The sequence below is a fragment of the Carassius auratus genome, chromosome 11 (assembly GCF_003368295.1).
Source record: "Carassius auratus strain Wakin chromosome 11, ASM336829v1, whole genome shotgun sequence".
NCBI lineage: Eukaryota > Metazoa > Chordata > Actinopteri > Cypriniformes > Cyprinidae > Carassius > Carassius auratus.
This window is the reverse complement of record NC_039253.1, coordinates 10,250,171-10,271,101: the sequence shown is the minus strand read 5'-3', so window position 1 is coordinate 10,271,101 and position 20,931 is coordinate 10,250,171. Positions and strand designations below refer to the sequence as shown.

Below are 20,931 nucleotides of genomic sequence, written 5' to 3'. Positions count from 1 at the left end.
GTGTGTTTTCTGAGGTACAAGGTCAACACAGCCATATACCAGGATGTTTTAGAGCACTTCATGCTTCCTGCTGCTGACCAACATTATGCAGATGTGGATTTAATTTCCCAACAGGACTTGCACACAGTGCCAAAGCTACCAGTACCTGGTTTAAGGACCATGGTATCCCTGTTCTTATTTGTTCAGCAAAGTCGCCTGACCTTAACGCCATAGAAAATCTATGGGTTATTGTGAAGAGGAAGATGCGATATGTCAGACCCAAGAATTCAGAAGAGCTGAAGGCCACTATCAGAGCAACCTGGGCTCTCATAACACCTGAGCAGTGCCACAGACTGATCGACTCCATGCCACGCCACATTGCTGCAGTAATCCAGGCAAAAGGAGCCCCAAATAAGTATTGAGTGCTGTACATTGCTCATACTTTTCATTTCCATACTTTTTAGTTAGCCAAGATTTCTAAAAATCTTTTCTTTGTATTGGTTTTGTTATACTCAAATTTTCTGAGCTACTGAATTTGGGATTTTCCTTAGTTGTCAGTTATAATCATCAAAATAAAATAAAAATAAACATTTGAAATATCAGTCTGTGTGTAATGAATAAATATAATATACAAGTTTCACTTTTTGAATGGAATTAGTGAAATAAATAAATAAATTATATGACCAGCACCTGCGTGTGTGTGTGTGTATATATATATATATATATATATATATATATATATATATATATATATATATATATATATATCGTATTTTCCGGACTATAAGTCACACTTTTTTGATAGTTTGTCTGGTCCTGCGACTTTTAGTCAGTGTGACTTATCAAAATTAATTTGACATGAACCAAGAGAAATGAACTAAGAGACATGAACCAAGAGAAAACATTACCATCTACAACCGCGAAGAGGGCGCGTAGACGGTAATGTTTTCTCTTGGTTCTAAATAAACGCGACTTATAGTCCAGTGCGATATATGTTTCTTTCCTCATCATGACGTATTTTTGGACTGATGCGATTTATACTCAGGTGTGACTTATAGTCTCAAAAATACGATACGCGTGTGTGTGTGTTTGTATGAGCTTTAGGACCTCCCTAATGTTTAGATTTCTTTGAATATATGAACTAAACATTTAATTGTTTATCTGAACTGTTACTTACCCCCCTTTTATCCACAGACACATTCCATAAGCCAGAGGAGGGCGGTGCTCGGGCGACGGCAACGCTTTGACACGCTTCTCGCTGAGCACAAGAGCAAAGCACGTGACAAGGAGCTGCAGTTCAGGTTGGACCCTTCACACCCAGCACCCCCTCTCAGGGACCCTCACCCTCCCCCCTCCCGCATCTCACAAGACCTTCACCCGGCCTCCCATGGCAATGGCACTGCCGATGCCACTAAGCCTTTGCCCCACAGCAAACCCAAACCTCATAATTCGGGGCTTCCACGGTGAGTTGCTTCCTCCTGGTTTTCCACTATTTACTCTAAACTGGTTTCCTTTTGATTGATTAGCCAAATTTGTTATAGACCTCCAGTTGTTTTTTGTTCGGCTGGTTGACAATGAAGGCAAATGTTAGGGTGCTTTTCTGTGTCTTTAGACTCAACAGTAGTAACTCTCATAGTGGAGGAGACCCAGCCATGGTCCACGACCAGGCCCATCATTCTCACCCAGCCCCTGTTGGCACAGAGACCAGCCACCTCTCCAGTGATGAGGGGGAGAACGAGGAGAGAGAGGAGGCCACAGAGAAACTGGACTGCCATTATTCAGGTTACCACCCACGACCAGCTGCTGTAAGTATAAGAAACATTGTGATCTTAAAGTGATCTTAAAGCCATCCACTTTAAAGTAGGTTTGAGTCAACCTTGATCTGAGAATGTTCAGGACCAAGTGCAAATTCCTTTTCTGCCTCTCATCAGTTCTGCACTTTTGGAAGTCGATTGTACGGTAGAGGTTGTTACGCGTTCGACCGACGCTGGGATCAAGTACGGTGCGCTCTCACCACCATGTTTGACAAGCATGCCAACTCACAATTGTGGAAGTAAGTGTGTTGAGACCCTTTCCTCTTCTCCATTTCTCCATTAAACAAAATCCTTATTATGACTTCTTGCATTTACTTTAGGAAAATCCCTCTGGCGATGGAGAACTCAGCAACAACAGTGACAACCTCTCACCGGACAAGCACAAACTCCCATTCTTCCTCATCCTCCTCCATTTCTGCAGGGTTTCTCAGCTTGTCCTCACCACCGCCTTATGACAGCAAGCCAGTCCTGTCATATGGCACCACCCTGAATGCCCGCTCTTCTCCACAAGCCTCCTCCACTGAGCAGCCCGCCTACAGTAGCACTTCTAGACAAGTGTCAGCCTCATCACCCCAGATGCCTTCAGCCCACTCGTCCTCGCTACCCTCATTGGGCTCCAACAGACCCTTAAATCCCGATCCGGTACAAAGTCCTTTAAGGCTCGGGAGCCATCCTCCAGCCTAAGTAACTCTGTCATCAAGGGCAGTACCAACAGCAGTGCTAGCATCAGCGGTAGTCTCAGTTCAGGCAAGAAGCGGAAAAATAGTTCCCTGCATACCACCAATAGCACTTACACCTCTGACTCCTTCTCATCCTCATCTTTTAAGAAGAACTGTGCGGTAAACTCGGTTAGCCTTGGCAGTGCCTACCACACATCGCTTGCCTCCACCCCCTCTTCATCTTCATCGTCATCAACGTTGTCATCATCCCACAGTGGGGTTTACAGCGTGGGGGTAAATTGCACCCCAGGCAGGGCCAACTCTTTGAGCTTGAAGCAGGATTCGACAGGACGTGGCCCTCCCTCAGGCAGTCCAGCTGAGTCCATTAAACGCATGAGCGTAGTGATGAACAGCAGTGACTCCACCCTCTCCCTCGGGCCATTTGTTCACCAGAGCAGCGATCATCATGCAGATTCACGTCTAGAAGCCAAAAGGAGGAAGGGCTCACCTGGCTCTAGTAGCCTCAACAGCACAGGTGCATAAACCTTGTTTTTTACTTATTTATTGTTTTAATCCAGATTCCTGTTTCATTTCAGATTTGATCTAGATTCTGTTTAATCATATTTTGGTTTCAGTCCAGTTTGTTTAATTTCAGTTTAGTTCTAATACTATTTACTATTATTCCAGGTTCTTTTTAATTTCTTTAAACGTTTTTTGAAAGCATTCATTTGGTTTAGTTTAGTTTTTTTTTTTTTTTTTTTTTGATTCAAATGAATCAGTTTGTTTGTTTACTTTTCAGTTTTAATCCAGATTGATGTATGAAATTTAAGTATTAATTCAGTTTCAGTTTCATTCCAGTTTTAATTTGGTTTCTGTTTTAATTTTAATTTTAGTTTTAATCCCATTATGTTTAATCTCAGTTTAGTTTTGTTCTGGGTTCTGTGTCATTTCACATTAGTATCAATCCCTTTTTTTTTTAAATCTTTTAGTTTTCATCAAGTTTCTATTTCAGTTAATTTTAGTATAAATTCAGTTTCTGTTACAGAAACTGGTAGATTTATTACAGGTAGATTTAATTTGTTTTTTGTTTTATTTCGGTTTAGTTTTAATCCAGTTTCTGTTTCACTTTAGTATGAATCAAATTCTAGGTTCAAATTAATAACTTTGATCTGGTTTCTTTTTAGTATTTATCCATTTTCTATTTCAGTTATTTAATTTTGCTCTCTGCTTCATTTCAGTTTAGTCTCAATCTAAATTTTAATTTCTTCTCAGTTTGGCTTGTCATTTTTTTCCGTTGTGTCCAATGTCAATTTAGTAATAATCTATTTTTCTTTCTATTTTATTTCCATTTAGTTGTGATCTGGTTTCTGTGTCATGTCACATTAGGATCAACCCCATTTCTGTTTCATCTTTGTTTAGTTTTGATCTAGTTTCTATTTCACTTCATTTTAGTTTAATCCAGTTTCTGTTTATTTTCCAGTTAATTTTTTGTTTAGTTTTAATCACATTATTATTATTTTATCTGGTTTTAGTTTTGGATTTCTGTTTCACTTTGGTGTTAATCCAGTATTAGATTCTGGCTTTTGTTTAGTTTAATCCAGACAGTTTAATGCCTTTTAGTTTTTATCCATTTTCTGTTTAATTTCAGTTAATTGAATTTAGCGGTTTCATTTCATTTTAGTTTCAACCTAAATTTCTTATTCATCTCAAACTGGCTTCAATCCTTTTTTTTCATTGCCTAATATCATTTTAGTAATATTCTAGTCTCTCTTTCTATTCTATTTCAGTTTAGGTGTGATCTGGTTTCTGGGACATTTCACATTAGTCTCAATTCTGTTTCATCTTGGTTTAGTTTTTTTTACACTTCACCACTCTTCAAAGTTTACTTCATACAGAGCTGTCAGAGTGATTAGTCTATCTTTTTTAGCATTTACATTATTGTATAAAGTCCTAAAACACTATGAGCCCAAAATCACTTGTACTGTAGACTTGACATTATTATATGCCGTTTGCTTGATTTCAAAGTGCTGTCTCTTATTCAGATTTGTAATGACTTTGACAGTGTCAGGAGCAGGAGTGGGAGGAGGACAAGGTCCTGGCAGGCCCAAAATGGCCAAGTCTCCATCAATCAACAACATCCACAGCAAGCACGTTCGCTCTATACCTGGACCCCCAGGGCTCCCTAACAATTCACTCATACATCAGGTTAGCTTGTTTTCCTTCCCCGTTTTAGTTTAGAATGTAATATCGTCTCTTTCCTCTTAGACATTACATTTGCGTACTCTTGTGTGTTTTCCCATAGCCAAAGGCTCGTCCCTGACACAGGTGAGGAGGCTCTGAGCATGCTGAGCAGTAGGCTGGACCCAGAGCTCCCTCAGCCCCCTCATGTCACTCTGCACGAGGCCTTCTTTTTCTCTTACTCTTCCCACAATCCTCAGGGTGGAATGCACACTGGGTGGCCCATTGATGTCCTTCGTGAGGATTTCCTCCCAAAGCCATGCAGGGGCACTCTCCGGGATAGGAATAATAAGCCAGAGAGATACAGTTCTCCTGTCGGAGGTTATAATGAATCTATACAATGCACCATTGGGTACAAAGCCTGCTGCGTAGAGCATGAGCTGCCCAGCCTGAGCACTTGCGCTGGGGTCAGAACAGGTACAGATTTGAGCTGGTGCGTAGCCTCGCCAACACTACCAAGCATAGGACAGATGTGCGACGTGAACAAGATGAGTGGCTTTACTGATATTCTTCAGTATGTTAGCTTGAAGGTGTGGACATACGAGAACATACTGGACATACTGGAAACTGTAATCCTACTCAGCCTTGGAGGAAGTGTACAGGAGAGCAACATCCCTGAAGTTAGACACACAGTCAACTTAAGTTAGTCATACACATGATCTCTCACTGGAAGGCTGTATTAGATTGAGCTAAACTCACTGCGGATACAGATAGACATGACAGGAGTGGAGTTTCAAAATGAGCAACCTAAACTTAAAGATTATGCAAACTAGACATTTTTTTAGACCAAATTTTGTTTACAGGTTAGCAGATGTATAGCAAACAGAACAAGATATTTATCATATACAATTTTCCATTTATTTTTGAAAAGTGTTCAATTAGATTTTGTTTTATTTCAAGGGGATTTTTTTTTTTGACTTCTTTCAGATAAGCTAAAAGAGAGTTCTTTTAGGCTGATTTATTGCAATTTCTTTTTTACAGAACAATCCAACCCCTAAATCAAAACTCTGAACACCTTGTATTAACTCGAAAGCACTAGTTTTTGGTGTTGCCTAGCCTAGCATGTCTTTACTGAATCCTGAGCAACAGTCGTCTCTTGAAGCTCCAGAAAACACTGTAATCCTCTTAAAAAACCATGCCTTGGACAACACAGATATTTTAGGTACATTAAGGGCTTGATTCAGTGAACCTTTTAGCACATGCAAAAATTGCTCGTGTCAGAGCAAAATGAGAGACGGCAGGTGATGCTTCATCTCATCTACCCATCGTAGCACTAAAGAAACATGTGCTGTAATCTTAATGTACTCAAATCTGCAGTCTCGCTCACATGATTGTAGGAGAGTTTCCTAGTGAAGATGCCTTAGGCATGATATCGTTTCAGTCTCAGAAAGGGGCTCGTGGCTAGTTGGCGTTGAGCCATAGACCAACATGACAGACACACTATCATCTCAGCAATGGAGTAGACATCTACACGACTCTCAATACTGTGAACTAGTCTGGCCAGCACCATCTCATCCAATAACCACTACCTTATACTGCGACTGAACGTTCCTGCATTGATCCCACACAAGCTTTTTTTTCTTTGTGCCCCTAAAGAGGTTAGTAGCTAGTCATTCTGATTAATTCTCATTTCCACTGTGGGTCTGGCAACTTAAACGCAATAGATCCTTCTTTGGCTCATTAATCTTCATAAGGATCTTGAGGTGGATTTTGTTGTGTAAGTTGAGGCTTCTCTTTAAAACTCCTGTAAATTACTGAACTCCACTGATGTCAGTCAGCAATGGTCGCTGAGAAGTAGAGCATGTTTTTTTTCTCGTGTATTTTTTTTTCCCTTCAGCTTTTTCGTACACAAAACCGAATTCAAATATTGAAGTATCCCTATTTGAGAATACATATTTTGTTAAAGAATTGTACATATGGAGATGTATTTTTGCACAAGCATTTTCGTAAACGATTTTTGGTACAATTGAGATCGTTATTATTTATTTAGTAAACGGAAACATTCTAAGGTTATTAGAAGTGGTTCACTGCCAAGTTGATAATGCAATACGCCACTCTATCCAAACACAGCTTCTTGTTAGTCGCACGCCGAGTTCCCCGACAGATTGTTGCCACAGTAGTGGAAAAATCATCCACCGTACACTATATTGTTTTCTAGGTGTCAATAGTGCTTCTTTTCCCTCATGGTCAGAGAATGTGATTAAAATGGCCCGTTTAACTGTGCAAAAGATTTCTGGCTGGCTGATGTATTTTGTAGGACTTTTCTAGCTGGATGAGGAAACCATACAGTTGTACAGTGCAAATTGTGCACCACTGTTGCCAAACTTTGTAATTGGATACACTGCTTTTTAATTACTTATTCATTTGCTTTTAACACCGACAAAAAAAAAAAAAGAGAGAAAGTGCCTGAATTAGTTTCTCATCGACTGTTGTTAAGGCAGAGCTTTTTATTTCATGTATACTTTTCACAGTACTTGAATGTTATTTAAGGGTTAAAATTGTTTTTATACCTGCCTAGGAATCTCACACATCGCCCTTTTCCCTTTCAATTGGAGCGGAAACTCTGATTGATGAAATGCATGGCAGAGTAACACTTACTTGACTGACATGAGAAAAGCATCTTAGCTGTCCCTTGTATTCTTTTATGACTACTTTTGATATTAGAAATTTTCAAAGCGAGAGGGAAAGATATTTTTGTGGCCAAGTCGGTGATTTCAACCAGTGTTTTAGGCAGATACATGTACTGTTTACCTTGAAATTGTAACTCCACTGTTTTCAGACCATGAAAGCTTTGTGAAGCTGTTTGATTAATCACCACAGATCTGGAATGTGAATCAAAGATGATAAACGCAGTTTGCTTTTGGGGAAGAAGCCTCTACATATAAAATGTACAAGTGTGTATATTTTTGATTTTTTTTTTTTCTTTGTCTCTTTTTGTATACATATTCAAAAATAATTTGATCAGCTGGACTTTTGTGTGTTAGCTGCTATGTAATTCATGAACAAACAGTAGGGTAGATTTACTTCATATTTAAAGAAAGATTGTATAGTATATTTGTTTTGTAACAAGTTTCTGTAAATATATAAAAAAGAAAAAATAATTTATACAGTTATTTATAAGAAAAATGTCTCCGCCTCAGTTTTTTTTTTCCCCCAGTTGCTCACACACCAAAGAAAAACTCAAATGTTTCCTCCAATACAGTTTTATTATATTCTGTACATAAAACAAGTCCCGTTCACAAGAAAAGATGAGTATCGATCAGACGTCATATGCATGTTGACTACATGTTGATCACTCTGGACAGCTTCTGCACTCTGTTCAGCAGGAGATCACCCTTCTTTATGGTTTCCTGGTACTGCCAGTTCTTACTATCAGGTCTGTAGAGAAAAAATAAATAAATGCATTTGGCTAACTATATCTCCAACAGAGATTTAAATGACCGGTCCTCACCTGTTGGTTTCCACAATCTCATTGACTTTGTCGATCTTGCAATGTAAACGTCCTGCAGCGATAAATCGCGACAGCTCCCTTGGGAAAGAAAAAGACCAAAGTGAGCGCAAAATAATGACTATTTACATAGTTGTTTATTTGACCACGGGAGCGTACTGGTCAATGAACTCTGTGCTGACTCCGAACGCTTCGGCCATGTATCCCAGCGTGAGAGAGCGGTAGGATTCCAGGAGCTGGCTGTAGGCCAGGATTCGCATCTCTCGGACATAGTAACGGTAATGAGGAGCAAACAACCAGTCTTGCTTCATCTCCTGTTCCACTCGAGCTAAAGACGAGAAACATGGAACCTCTGAGTCCAAAACATTTTAAACAATAACAGACCAGCAGACTTAGAGAAGCACTTTCAACAAACATGGCAAATAAATAACAACGTTCATCTTAAAACAGAACGTGGCTTGTTAAGCAATAACATATTTTCCTCAATCGTTCTTTAAAGTCTCCACTGCCAATATTTCACTTACCTAATGACTGAAAGAATACAGAATAACGGCACTCGTAGAGAGAGAAGAGGTACTGACGGACAGCAGGTAAACTGTGTAGCACCTCCAAGATCTCAGCACCTTTAATTACCTGAAAGACCAGACATTTCATCATTTCATGCATAAGGTTATTACTATTCGATTTAATTGTTTTTATAAGGTTAATTCTTTTATATAACACATATACAGGAAGTCCTTTCCTAGCAGAAAACTTTCTGAATTTCACACTTGCAATGTTCGAACAAGCTAAAGCTATTTGTGTTGCTCTGGATAAGAGTGTCTGCAAAATGCATTAAATATATATAAAAAGCAGGAGTTTTCAAACTGGTCCTGCATCCTTAAACCTTAATGAGGAGACAATGTAAAATATCTATATTTAGGTCTGTCAAAGTTAATTTTTTTTATTATTGTGCTTTCTAATGATTGGTCTAAAATCATGACATTAACCATGCTTGTTTAATTATTTTAATAAATTCTGAAGGTCTGCATGATTTTTATTATTATTTTCATATTTCTAAAGAGGTCTCATGCTCACTAAAGCTGCATTTTTAAATAAATGTAAAAAAAAAAATTATAAAGTTTTTTTTTTTTTTCAAATATTAAATAAATCTTGATTTTAATATGTTTTCAAATGTAACTTATTCCTGCGGACATTCTAATTTGCAGATTTGGTGCTCAAGACACATTTAGTGAAGTGTTGAAACAGGTCCTGCTTACCATTTTAAAATTATAATTCTTTGATTAATAAAAAGTACAATTCAGTTCAATCTTTAGCAACATTATTTTTACTGTCAATTCTGATCAATTTTATGTATCCTTATTGAATAAGAGAATTAATTTATTTTCCCAAAACAAACAAAAAAAACATAAAACCTTTGAAAAGTATTGTATATATATTGTTTTTTTAGGCTAAACAGATCACCTTCTCTCTCAGGTCCGGCCTCTTGAGAGCGATCATACACACATACACAGTGTACGTGACGAACGTCTTGTAGTCCATAAGCTCATATGAGGTGAATGTGGAGACCGTATCCAGAAAGAGCTCCGCTGCCTGCTTGAAATCCCGAATGGCCACGCAGTAGAGGCCCTGATACACCTTCAGACGATTCCTCCGGTCCCAGTCACCACCTTCTTCAATCAAACTGTTCATTCATGCAGAGTTCAAGTGTCAGGCCAACATTCGAGGGTGACATGGATTTGTTAAATAAACAAGTCTGTACCTTTTGGCTTTCTCAGTGTTGCGGGTGATGAGGTCATTGTCCATATAAAACAGGCCAATCCTCAGCAGGTAGAAAACAATGTCTAAGCGATGACCAAGAGCAACGGTCTTGTCATAAGTCTTCCTGAAGGCGGTCAGGGCCCCTTCCTAAACGAAAGACAGAAATATTATCAATGGGTATAAGGATAAAATGTGTGGGTAAGAAGCTAAACAGATAAAAAGCAGAAAATCAAATATATAGACATATGTAACCAAACTTAAAAATATATTATCTCCATTCAAAATCTTTTTGGTTTCAAAATGTTTGGAATTAGTAAGACTGAAGAATGTAATTAAGTGTTAAGGAGACTTCTTTATCAAACAAATGCTGTTCTTTTGAACTTTCTATACATCAAAGAAACCTTCTGTAACCTGCTTTTCACAAAGTATTAAGCATTATAAATATAAACCGTTTTCAACTTCGATAATAAATATTTCTTGAGCACCAAATCAGCATATTAAAATGATTTTTTTTAAGCACCAGTGAAGACACTGAAGACTGGAGTAATGGTGATAAAAATTCATTTTTGCAACAGAAATAAAACTTTTCAAAATATATTAAAATAAACACATTTCACAATATTACTGTTTTACTGTATTTCTAACAAATAAATGCAGTCATGGTGAGCATAAGAGATGACTTTCAAAAACATCATTTATTATTTAGCGTGACTGAATTCATGAATTCACACCTTGTCACCGATGCGGATGAGATATTCAGCTTTGGCCATCATGGCATCTCTGATCTCACTCTCTCCCTGGTTCTTCTCAGCATCTTCCAAAACATCATCCAGCCTTTTCACTTCGTCCTCATTTGCTTTCTTCATCTTACTCAACAGATCCGTGTCCACCGGCCATTTCAGCTCTTTACACAGGGCTTCATAGTACGGGGCCATATCTACAAAACACAATCACAACATCGTTACATTCACATTTGAGGTGTTTCACTTAGATCTAATTAGAAATGAGAGAATCATAATTGTACCAGTTTGAACCTATGTTTGTAATCTAGACTTTGAATTACTCTCAAGCAGAGTTGGGTGTAACTAATTACTAAGATATTAGTTACTGTAATTTACTTACTCTTCCCTTGAAAATGTAAAGTAAGGGATTATACTGTAATTTAATTACAATTACTTCCTATGTAATTGAATTTAATACAGTGTAGAAATGAATAAATACAATACAATAGTGGATTTAACATCAAAATGTTAAGTTTAACCTTAAAATGTTTGGTGTTTATGTACCCTTCTCACTTTAAATACTTCGGTGAATTAACATTGGCAACACTTAAGTGTCCAATTCTTATTATTCACTTGTTAGCAATAATATAACTGGGATATTGTCTGTTTATTATTACATATTAGTGTCTTATTCTGCAAGACCGTATTAACCCTACCCAAATCTTAAACTTAACAACTACTTTAATACGTACTGATAAACAGTAATTAGGAGTATTTTAAGGCAAGTCACAGTAATAGTGAGAAGATGTAATTAGTAACTGGTAACGTTAATTCGTTTTTTTTTTTTTTTAGATTAATTTAGATTAGAGTAACCCAACGCTGTTTTCAAGAATAAACGAAAACTGTGACAACGGTTCCTGGTTTACGCTATATCATAATAAAGCAATTAAGAAAACTAACAATGGACATTCAAAAGTGCAAGAAGACGAAATGTGTTCGATGAAAACAACCAAACACTTTAGCAGCTAATGAACTAGCATGCTAACGCTACTTGGCTTAGCCTGTCAGCTAACTAAACCTCAAGAGGCTGGGAAGTTACCAAGCTCGTGCATATAACGTTACTGCAGTGGTAACGTTAGAGTAACGCTGACAAATATCTGCTAAACGAGCAGCATGTGTGAGCGAATGAACTCACTGTTGAGTTTGATGGCGTCCATCAGCTCGCTCTTCACTTTAGCATCCTGTCTGTGATCATTCAGAGTCAGTAAAAACTTCAGCTGAGCTATTCTCAGATTGGGGTTTTTAGGTAAACCCTCTTCCTCCAGGTTTTCCAAAGGCATTTTTGCAGAGTTAAAAGAGACCCAGAGGAGGACGGGAGTCTAGGTTTAGCCTGGGAGCGACAATGATGACTACGGGGAAATCTAAACAAAAAAAAAAAGTGTAAATTCACTTCCTCTTGCTCGAGACATCAACGCAGGGAAAAGACAGTCTAACAAAGAGAAAACAACGTAACAAAAATAATAACACTGCCCTCATCTGGTTGTATGTCATATTGGGGTTTTCAATCTTTAATGCCACTGACAAAAATCAATTTAAGAAATTTGTGTCTACTCAATGAAGAAGGCCTACTTAATTTTTTAACACAGTAATTTTTTTATGTATTTGTTTCTTTCTATCTATATTAACTTTAGTTACATCAAATTCATAAGATTTTATATATATATATATATATATATATATATATATATATATATAAACACATGTGGAATTATATATGGAATTATATACATAACAAAAAAGTGTGAAACAACTGAAAACATGTCGTGTTTTAGGTTTCTCAAAGTAGCCACCTTTTGCTTTGATTACTGCTATGCACACTCTTGGTATTCTCTTGATGAGCTTCAAGAGGTAGTCACCTGAAATGGTCTTCCAACAGTCTTGAAGGAGTTCCCCGAGAGATGCTTAGCACTTGTTGGCCCTTTTGCCTTCTGTCTGCGGTCCAGCTCACCCCTAAACCATCTGGATTGGGTTCAGGTCCGGTGACTGTGGAGGCCAGGTCATCTGGCGCAGCACCCCATCACTCTCCTTCTTGCTCAAATAGCTCTAGATGCCTTCAGTGTGACTCTACAATTTTTATAGTCATGAAAATAAAGAAAACTCTTTGAATGAGAAGGTGTGTCCAAACTTTTGGTCTGTACTATATATATATTTATTTTACTATATATATATATAATTTTTTTTTTTTTTTTTGTATTGTTATTTTTATTTTTATTTTATTTTATCTGACAAATGCAGATACATAAATAGACAGCAAGCTTTTAAAAGACAAAATGTGACGAGTCATTCTTGTGTCAAAAATTAATCAAAATGCCTAACGGAGATGACACTGTATTTATTGAAGAGAAGCAGTGGAGCTTCATGGACACAAGAAGATACACGAAGAAAAGCATGAAGAGCGTGTTGCAGGAACTGGTAGGAACTTGTTATTTAAATATATCGCCAGATCTTTAAAATTAGATGAAATCTGAATTCATATAGAAGAATTAAAGAATTGTTGTCTCATTATATTTCAACAAAATAACCATAATGGTAAAGCTAAGTATATTGCAGGATAATATGTCTCTGTAAAATAACCCAGATATTTTCTTCATATCTTTTAACCAAGCGCACAGTTAAACTCTTAACCAAAGTTAACTCATTCACTCAAAATACGACTCGGTGTCAATCTAGATCAAGAGAACCCCCCTCCGTGCTGGTTTAATGTGAAATATCAGAAGTATTGACTTGAAATGTTAAATATGTTGTAAATGAACAGTGTGACTGTAATTTCAGGTCGCTGGGAAAGCACTTATCTTTATCATTGTGGTAGGATTGGGAGGATCTTTTCAAAATGGATATCATCTCACAGCAATAAGCTCTCCATCTCCAGTGCGCCCTTGAATTTGTATTTATTCTTTACCTGTTATTATATTACGAAAGCAGGTTATATTATGAATCAATCCACTGTTATCTGTTTTTTCCACAGTACATTCAGAGCTTTATTAACAGCAGCTGGACGTATCACTACGGGGATGTTCCAGGAGAGAAGACTGTCACCTTTATCTGGTCCACTGTGGTGGCTCTATACGCTTTAGGAGGTCTCATTGGCTCAATTACTGTCAGACACTTAACCAGTCTCCTGGGAAGGTTAATCTCACCCATCCTCGTCTGCTTTCCCTACTCATCCTTTAAATGTTTTCACAACAAAAATGGATGTTCATTAACTGTATATATTCTTCTTGCAGAAAAGGAGCCATGCTGTTGAATAGTGCCATAGCAGTTGTGCCCACAGTAATCATGTATATTAGCAAACCTACATACTCATTCGAGTTGATACTTGTAGCACGCTTTCTATTTGGATTCGGAGCAGGTATGTGTATTAGACTGTAAAAAAAATTATATATATACTTCGTATATATACATATATATATATATATATAAATATATATATATATATATATATATATATATATATATATATATATATATATATATATATATATATATATATATATATATATATATATATATATGTGGTGATCATATATATAAGATGTGATTTGCTCTTTCTTCAAAGGGCTGGGTTTGAATTTACATACCATCTACCTTGGTGAGAGTTCACCGAAAAAAATCCGAGGCATGGTGACCGTCACAGTCACTACCTTTATGTCCCTTGGTAAACTATTAGGACAATTTGTTGGCCTCAGGTAATAATTAAGTATTAAAGCTTTATTCAGACGTCCAGCATACAGTCTTTCAGTAGGAGAGCTGAGTTCTTTGATTAGATTACACAGTCAAAAAAAAAAAAAAAACAGTTCACGCTATTAATGAAATGTTTACAGTATTAACATTAACATGCTTTAGATTAATACACCACCAGTCAAAAGTCTAATGATAAAGATTTCCTATTATTATCAATGTTGGAAACAGGCGCTTAATATTTTTGGTGGAGAACGTGATATGCTACCATTTAAATGTTTGGGGTAAGATATTTAAAAAAGTAATACTTTATTTAGCAGGGACAAAAATAAATTGACCAAAGTGATAGTTAAGACATTTATAATATTACAAAATATTTATGTTTTAATTAAACACTGTTCTTTTAACGTTTCATCAAAGAAAATTAGAGTTATATTGTAAGTTATATTGTAAAAGTTACATTTTAGATTTTTTTTTTTAAATATGATTTTTACAAATATATTAATCACCAAAAACACTGATAACAGTAATAAAATTATTAATAATTGAGCACCGAAAATAACTGACAACAACAAGTATAAAATCAGCATATTAGAATGATTTCTGACGGATCATGTGACACTGAAGACTGAAACTTCACCTTTGATATCACAGGAAAACATCATATATATTACATTAAACAGTACTTTTTAATTGTATACATTTCTGCAATTCTTCAAAAACAAAAACAAAAAAAAAAAACATTCCAAACTTTTGACTAGTAGTGTGGTGAATTTTCGTTTCATGCCACCATTAATGTTTGATTCATCTGTCTTTAATTGATCTGGATTCAGGAAAGGAATCTTTTGATATTGAGTTAAGTTTCTAATTTTTTTCACAGGGAAATTCTTGGCCGTGAAGAGTGCTGGAACATTCTTCTATGCATCCCAGGGTTTTTTTGTGTGGTCCAGCTGGCAATCTTGCCATTCTTCCCTGATTCTCCACGATATGTTCTGATAGAGAAAGGCAACATCAAACAGTGCAGAAAAGGTGCATCACATTTAACTGATCAACCTCTGTATGTCATTGCAGTCGTCTTTTCACATACTGACGTTTTGATCGGCAGCACTGCAGTGTCTGTGGGGACCAGGCGATTATAAGTTGGACATAGAGGAGATGTTAGCAGAACAGGCAGTCATTGGAGAGCAGTGTAACAAGAGTGTGCTGGATCTGCTGAGAGACAAGCATCTGCACTGGCAGGTCCTTTCCATGCTGGTCATAAACGGATGCATCCAGTTCGGCGGCACCTCTGCTGTAAACCATTTAGCATTTATTGTCAATGCACCAAATTATGCTTCTAAATAGAAATGTGTCTTATGTCACCGTGTTGCCAAAAAGAGATCCTTACAGAGCAACGTATATACTAAATATTGTGATCTTTTACCCTTCTTGCGCACAGATCACCGTATTCTCTTTCAGCATCTTTTTGGAAGCGGGTATTCCAATGGACAAGATCCGTTATGTCACTCTGGGCATAGGAGCATCAGAAGTCCTCATCTCCATAACCTGTGTAAGTAAGTTTCACATTAAAATCTGAAATCAAACTGGCATAATTTGTCATGGAGGAACTGCATAAATCATCTATGGGGCCAATGTGTGCATTTGTGTGCATGTGTAGGGGCTGTTTATTGAGCGTGTAGGGAGGAGAGCCATGATGTGGCGAGGGTTTGGGGGAATGTCAGCCATTATGGTATTAATCACTGTCACAATGTACCTAAAGGTGAGTGAGTCTCTATCATTTAACAGCTCACAGCGATCAAAACAGAACTTTATTAGCTGATCTCGATTTCATCTGCAGGACTACAGCTCTGTGATTCCATACATCACTGTCATCCTGATTTTCCTGTTCTTTATTTTCTTTGGGGGAGGCCCAGGTAAACTATTGAAATATTTCTACAACATTTAGTTTCAGTCCTCAAATCTGATTGGTCACAAGGCACTCCAAAAGCAACAATAACAGCACATAAGGGGCTTTTTTTGAAATTCATTTCCATTGCTTTCTATGTAAATATGTGGTATAAAAAGAACATTTCACCATTGTGCATGGTATTTTGCAGCTTCTCATGCACAACATGCCTTTATAGAAACAAAGCATAATGTTAAAAGAAGTTCTACTTTTATGCATCACTTTTTTTAAAAATTTATTTATTTGTTCTGCTTCACCACATAAAAAACAAATTCCGTGTGATTAACTCCTAAAGCACTGGGAATTATTGTTTGCATCACTCCTTTCAAAATTGCTGATTCATTCAGGAATTAAAGCGTTAATGATTAAAACACTGAATCATTCCCCTAACTCCTTCATTCAGAAACATTGATTCTTTTAAAAAAATGCATTTAAAATCACTGTTGCTTGATTTGTTTGACAGCCGACTTTCATTGGTTGAAATAAAGTAACTCGCAATAATATATTTTTTTTTCACTATATTTACTTCCTGTTGTATAAGCAATACTGCTCTTGCAATAATGCTGCTGTGTTCAAAACAACGGCATTCGACAACATTTATATTGCTTATTATAAGCACATACATTAATTAAAAACTGACTAGCCAGTGCCAACAACTCAAAACCAGTTTGATCTGAACAGCTGCAATAACTCCATCACTCGCCAACGAGATCTTCATCCAGTCATACCGCCCGGCTGCATTTGTGTTTATCGGCTTCCTGCGCTGGCTGCTATTCACAATATTTGGATTCCTCTTCCCATTCCTTATTGTAAGTCCTTCACCATACCAATACTATAAAAAAGTGGGTCGTTCCATCTCTACTCAACCAGTGGTCCCTAGCTCATAATTTTGATATCACCAAAATTACAGGTGATAAAAAATAGATTGGTAGGCTAATAGTAAATCCGTTGACTTTAGCATTTTTCTCCAAATTTTGACATGGCTGTTACTCATGATGCATTAAAGATAATGCATCTAATAACATCTAATCTAATAAATAATAAAAATTTCTTATTTATAAGAAATATAGATTTTGGGTCTTAACAAACTTTTCTTTTGGCATCTTCATAATTCTTAAGGCAATCCTTTTCAAATACAATAAGCATCAGCTGTATGCAAACATCTGGTTCTCGACCACAACAATGTGGACATGGAGCCGCACTGAGATCCCCATATGGGACACAGGGCCTTGAAAACAATGACTCCAAAAGAAGAGAATCTAAAAATCTAAAATCATGCTGAGATATATTTTATATGTGCAATACATGCAAACAATGAGAAAATAATATTTATGGCAATTGTTTTGATATAGGGAAACAACATAATTTGTTTTTCAGACTCTCCTCTTTAAAAGAACAGAAAAAAATATGTATGCAAATTGACACATATTCGGTTTTTTGACCACTGAATATAATATGTACACAGTTTAAAAAATTACTCCTGGAGCAATATTGAAATTCAGACATCTCTGAAATTGAACCATAGGCTCCTTAAAATTAAATTGACAAATGTAAAGTTAGTAAAGGCCCAAAATCTAAAAGGACATTAAGATATCTTTAATACTTCTTGAGTAACAGGCATGCAAACTTGAAACTTGAAAAAAAAAAAACTGAAAAGGGGCCATTACTGGCAAATTATAGTTCAAGAAATATTGTTAAAATCAACAGACTTTACTAATAGACCTAACAATCTCTGTGCAAAAAAACAACCACCCTGTAACTTGAATCATACGTGAAAACTGCCATTTTGACCCCTGTCCACAATAGTGAATTACTAAGTAATATACATCCATGACATTTTGGCTTTCCTCAGGATAAATATTGACAAAATCTAAAAATATACTTGAGGAAGTTTCTGAAATTTGGTTGATATGACACAGAATAACCCACATGTCTTTAAACATAAAGCAATGTTGTGGATTCAACCACTTTATAAACTTTAATGATGCTAAAATATATAGTGAGCCCGTTCTCCACAAATGCACCATCAGTAAATGTCATTATTGGTTTATGTAAAAAGGTTTTGCCAGAAAATATAAAGCAATGATTATGACTGTATTGTGAATCTCTCAAAGTTTTTCTTCTCTTTATTTTACACTCTCATAAAATACAGAATAATTATGTCATGTGTGCCCTATATTATATGTCTTCATCTTGAACAATGTGTAATAGCAGGTTTTCAGCACACCTTTTCACTGCTCCTATGAAACTGCTCTGCAGTCTGTCATCTCACTTTAACAAAAGGCCACGTTCTCATCCATGTTTCTGCAGGCCACTCTGAAGTCTCTTAGCTTTGTTCTCTTCTCCTGCGTTGGTCTGATAGCCGCTCTCTACGTCTTCTTCATCCTTCCTGAAACAAAAGGCAAAACTCTCCTTGAGATTTCCCAAGAGTTTGAGAACATCAGAGTGTGTGGATCCTCCACGGAAGAGGTCTTGTGCTTAGAGACCAAGCTGTAAACTATACTGATGTAAATATGGACTAGATGTGGACAGGCACAAGAAATATTAAATTATCATATTTATCAACATTATATTTATAAAGACAGACTGCTTGATGATGGTACATTATCCTACTTGATATAGCAATAAATAAATAAATGCACTTGAAATATTGATTTTAGTTCATCTGTGAGAAGAAAACCGTGGAGAAAACCGGTAGCAGTAAGTTTCAATAGATTTTTGTGACCAGATAGCTGTTTACCAAAGACACTATAATAAACTAGTTTTTTGTTGGATGAATAAATGTGAAATATGAAGCCTATTCTGTTATTTGATCTGCATGTTCTCTTATTCAAGAGACGTTTCACAGGTTTAAGAAACAACTGGTACATTTTCACTACCACTCAGAACACCTTGACAAAAAAAAAAAAAAAAAAAAAAAAAAATGTCTTTCTTTCTCAGTGACTAAACAATGTCTAACTTTATTATGTAATGTCTGCAGTAACACACGTTTATTTCTTACTTGACCTCCTAGCTGTTCTTTAACTAGCTAAAGGATGGAATTCACAAAAAAGAAAAAAAAATGATTTGGACCGCAGATTTAATTTGACAGATTTCAGTGAAAAATTGTGTCGTGTATGATGAACACAGACTTCTTTTTTTCTTCGCTTCAGACCATATTTCCATCCAGTTAAAATAAATCACACATATTTGATATTTCAAGCCATTTTTAGAGCTCATATTGTTTCCTAGCAATCTGACGCGTTTCTGCATGAGATGCATGAGTTGTTTTCAGAATCACCTGAAATTCTGGTAGTGTGTAATCCTCAGTCCTCAGGATCGGATGTCCTGTTTTTCTCAGTTTTATTCTGTCAGAATAAAACTCATGTAGTGTATTCCAGCCCTAAGCAAAAGTTTTAATGGCTTTGTAAGCTCTGCAAGATTGCCTTCGTTCTATTTCAATCATAATGCAGATAGTTGAACTATTAAGTGAGGTTGACCCCACTTAATCAGCCCACCCATGTTATTGCACAAGGGCTTTTGGGCCAGTAGAACCCTGTGAAAGTTGACCTCAGGGATTTCTGTCTTATCAGTCCCGGACAGGCTGTATGGGGCTCCCTAGCCACATTAGCAGTTTAATAGGTACTGTGTGAACTTCACAGACCAATAATGATTGACATAACTAGATGCTTTATCACCGCCTCAGCTGATTCACAGGATTAACTGGAGGATTCATTTAACTGACTATCAATCATTATGGACATCCCACAACACCCAAAGTATATCATATCAGGAAAAACTTGTGCACAGCATGTTTCCTAATGAGAATTACCTCATTTTAGTTAGAAACTAGGAGATTCAAATGTGCTACATGGCACAGGATTGAACAGAGCCTCATAGGCCCAAGTATTATTTTGACAACATTTAGTAAACTGGATTCATTGTGAATACATGTGTTAGGAATAATTAGGAATTATTATCAAATGTGTATATTGTGTATTTGTGTGTTTCTTCAGCTTTTGATTGATGGAAAGAGCTTGATAAATTAATAAATTAGCTGAACATTCTCATATTTAAGATTGACATACTGGGTCGGGTAAAACAATTAAATATACATTCATTTTGAAAGTAGCAAAAATAAATGAATAATGTATAGGTTTCCAAGATTTGTGACTTTCATATGAAATCCGTTTTAATAAAAAAAATAAAACCTTCGATACACAGTTAAAGAACGATCCCTATATGTATATAAATAATTAATAATTTCAATTATGGGACAATACTTTTAACTGCCAATGGATGGCGCTGTTTATTCATTGCAAAATTACCGTAAAGCAGGGTGTGGTGTGATTAACACTTAATAAGAAGATTTGTTCATCAGCAAATTCATACAACACAACACAATACAGCGCTACACTGGAAGCACGTTTTTTTATTGCCAATTAAGCTTTTACATATAATACATATATAGTCTATATTATGAGAATGTTAAATATAGCTGCCTGTCAGAAATGTTTCTTTTAAATGTACTTGAGTGAAACTGTCTAGGCCTACTTTATTTTGATTCTTTTTTACCTATCTATACCGTGACTATTATACTACAATTTGCAAAAAAATAAATAAAAAATATAAATTTAGTCTCCCATTA

At 36.3% G+C, this 20,931-nt stretch overlaps 2 protein-coding genes and 1 pseudogene across 3 annotated transcripts; 2 read left to right on the top strand and 1 right to left on the bottom strand.

Moving 5' to 3' along the window:
* Nucleotides 1-1,125: 1,125 nt before the first annotated feature.
* Nucleotides 1,126-4,963, top strand: LOC113110582 (ataxin-7-like; annotated as a pseudogene).
* Nucleotides 4,964-7,877: 2,914 nt separating this feature from the next.
* On the bottom strand, nucleotides 7,878-12,077 carry LOC113110996 (26S proteasome non-ATPase regulatory subunit 6). Its single transcript, XM_026275355.1, has 8 exons — nucleotides 11,817-12,077; nucleotides 10,631-10,836; nucleotides 9,901-10,046; nucleotides 9,603-9,822; nucleotides 8,663-8,771; nucleotides 8,298-8,466; nucleotides 8,142-8,219; nucleotides 7,878-8,068 (listed from the first exon to the last, which is right to left on the bottom strand). The coding sequence occupies exons 1-8, from the start codon at nucleotides 11,959-11,961 to the stop codon at nucleotides 7,972-7,974; spliced, it is 1,170 nt and encodes a 389-aa protein (XP_026131140.1). The 5' UTR covers nucleotides 11,962-12,077; the 3' UTR covers nucleotides 7,878-7,971.
* A 926-nt stretch (nucleotides 12,078-13,003) lies between these two features.
* LOC113110995 (solute carrier family 2, facilitated glucose transporter member 9-like) lies at nucleotides 13,004-18,956 on the top strand. Of its 2 annotated transcripts, XM_026275353.1 has the most exons (12): nucleotides 13,004-13,093; nucleotides 13,454-13,549; nucleotides 13,647-13,807; nucleotides 13,906-14,030; nucleotides 14,238-14,367; nucleotides 15,240-15,388; nucleotides 15,465-15,652; nucleotides 15,798-15,908; nucleotides 16,017-16,118; nucleotides 16,197-16,272; nucleotides 16,986-17,113; nucleotides 18,615-18,956. In XM_026275353.1, exons 1-12 carry the CDS (start codon nucleotides 13,040-13,042, stop codon nucleotides 18,798-18,800), a joined length of 1,506 nt encoding a protein of 501 aa, XP_026131138.1. In that variant the 5' UTR covers nucleotides 13,004-13,039; the 3' UTR covers nucleotides 18,801-18,956. The 2 variants fall into 2 exon arrangements, with proteins under 2 accessions (XP_026131138.1, XP_026131139.1); XM_026275354.1 differs by lacking the exon at nucleotides 13,454-13,549.
* The last annotated feature ends 1,975 nt before the right edge of the window (nucleotides 18,957-20,931 follow it).

Excerpts from the sequence above, each read along its gene's own strand:
- LOC113110996 (XM_026275355.1), bottom strand. The coding sequence starts at position 11,961 with ATGCCTTTGGAAAACCTGGAGGAAGAGGGTTTACCTAAAAACCCCAAT. Across the intron at positions 8,220-8,297 it reads AGCACAGAGTTCATTGACCA|GGAGCTGTCGCGATTTATCG; the intron begins GTACGCTCCCGT and ends TTCTTTCCCAAG. Across the intron at positions 8,069-8,141 it reads GAGATTGTGGAAACCAACAG|ACCTGATAGTAAGAACTGGC; the intron begins GTGAGGACCGGT and ends TTTTCTCTACAG.
- LOC113110995 (XM_026275353.1), top strand. The coding sequence starts at position 13,040 with ATGGACACAAGAAGATACACGAAGAAAAGCATGAAGAGCGTGTTGCAG. Across the intron at positions 13,094-13,453 it reads AGAGCGTGTTGCAGGAACTG|GTCGCTGGGAAAGCACTTAT; the intron begins GTAGGAACTTGT and ends CTGTAATTTCAG. Across the intron at positions 13,808-13,905 it reads TTAACCAGTCTCCTGGGAAG|AAAAGGAGCCATGCTGTTGA; the intron begins GTTAATCTCACC and ends TTCTTCTTGCAG.